Below are 1,604 nucleotides of genomic sequence, written 5' to 3' on the forward strand. Positions count from 1 at the left end.
GGGTTCTGATGGTGGTTCTGTTGGGTTCTGCTGGGTTCTGCTGGGTTCTGTTGGGTTCTGCTGGGTTCTGACGGGTTCTGTGTTCCAGGCGTGTTCGAGTTGACGACCTTCCAGATGCGCCCTGGGGGCCCGGCTGTTTGGGGCGGCGCCTTCCAGGCGGCCATGTCGGCTCATGATGCTCCGGGTTACGGGAAGCTGCTGGGGGCGTTCCACAGCGAGTTCGGACTGCTGAACCGAGGTACCAGAACCGCAGCCGGGTTCTGTGAGAACCCGACTAGATGTCGGTTCATCCGGATGTTCTAGGCGTTGCGTCTCTAACCGGATCTTGTGGTGTCGTAGTTCACGCCCTCTGGTGGTTCGAGAGCGCCGACCATCGAGCTGAATGTCGACACAAGGCTCACACTGACGCCAGAGTGGTAGCAGCAGGTAAGACTCCGCCCCCGCTGTGACATCACTCAGGTGACCTGGCTAACTGCTGCCTCCGTCTCTCAGTCAGGAACAGCGTCGCCCACCTGGACTCTCAGAGAAACCAGCTCATGTTCCCCTGTCCTTTCTCCCCCATGAAGTAACGTCCTGCCGTCTCCATGGCGACTCATCCACTCTTCTCATTCAGGCCTGACCTAGGCTCCGCCTCCTGCCCTGGACGGACCAATCACAGCAGCCGACCACTGTGACCCCAAAGTTCTGCTGAGGTTCTGATCCACATGCTGCTCAACAACAAACTGTTGGAAATATTTTCTGCAATAAATTCTTCTTTACGATGTGACGTTTCCATGACAACACAGGGCTAACGATTGGTTAGCTGCAGCTCCGTTATTCATTTCATCGTCTAAAAATAACGACTGAAAATCATTTTATACAGAATCTGAAACATTAAAAAATCCACACCTTTCACAGAAGTTTTTCATATTTTCCCATCAGCCACTTCAGGATGACGGCCATGTTTTAACTTTTTAAGCCAATTGTCCAAAAATGTTCCCGTCTTCATGAGTTGGATGAACTTTGTGCCTGATGTTCATAAAACTAACGAGATGAAATGAAACTGAAACGAAACGAGAGGCGTCTTCATGAGCCAACAGAACCTGGAAGGACGGGGACGGGTCGGGCTCAGCTTCCAAATCCAGGGAGTTCTTAAATCACATCGCCAAGTTTCTCAGTTTGGACCAGAACCAGAACCGTGGTGTGTGTGTGTGTGTGTGTGTGTGTGTTGAGCAGCAGACGGAGGCGGCGTCGAGGTTTCATGAGGTTTATTCTGCTAGTTGGGCTGTAACAGCTCTTCTTCCATCAACAGTACAACATGCTGATCGGATCAGAACCAGTGCAAACAGACTGGAACACAAAGTGCTGCAGTCAGGCGACCAATCAGATCACAGATCAGTCCTGCAGCTTCCAGGCCTGATGAGGTAATGGCTGCTTCCAGCCCATCATCTTTAAAAGAAATTTAAATCAGGCTTCTGATTGGCTGCTAAGACAGGAAACGGCATGGACCCCGCCAAAATAAAACATCAGAATAAATGATCCTGTTCCAGCTACAAATATAAATAAAATTGGACACTAAGAACGGAATCAAAGTGGATAAAAAGTGATCAGTTTGAAATGATTGG

The 1,604-nt window shown here is 50.1% G+C and overlaps 1 protein-coding gene across 1 annotated transcript in view; it reads left to right on the forward strand.

Annotated features, from left to right (window-relative positions):
• nipsnap3a (nipsnap homolog 3A (C. elegans)) overlaps positions 1–894 on the forward strand; it is a 3,419-nt gene extending 2,525 nt beyond the window's left edge. Inside the window, exons 4-6 of the mRNA XM_008420965.2 lie at positions 89–238; positions 340–426; positions 493–894. Coding sequence (XP_008419187.1) covers positions 89–238; positions 340–426; positions 493–569 — 314 coding nt within the window. The 3' untranslated portion in view covers positions 570–894. The remainder of the gene's footprint in view (positions 1–88; positions 239–339; positions 427–492) is intronic.
• Positions 895–1,604: the final 710 nt, after the last annotated feature.

Source organism: Poecilia reticulata, linkage group LG10, assembly GCF_000633615.1.
Source record: "Poecilia reticulata strain Guanapo linkage group LG10, Guppy_female_1.0+MT, whole genome shotgun sequence".
Lineage (NCBI taxonomy): Eukaryota > Metazoa > Chordata > Actinopteri > Cyprinodontiformes > Poeciliidae > Poecilia > Poecilia reticulata.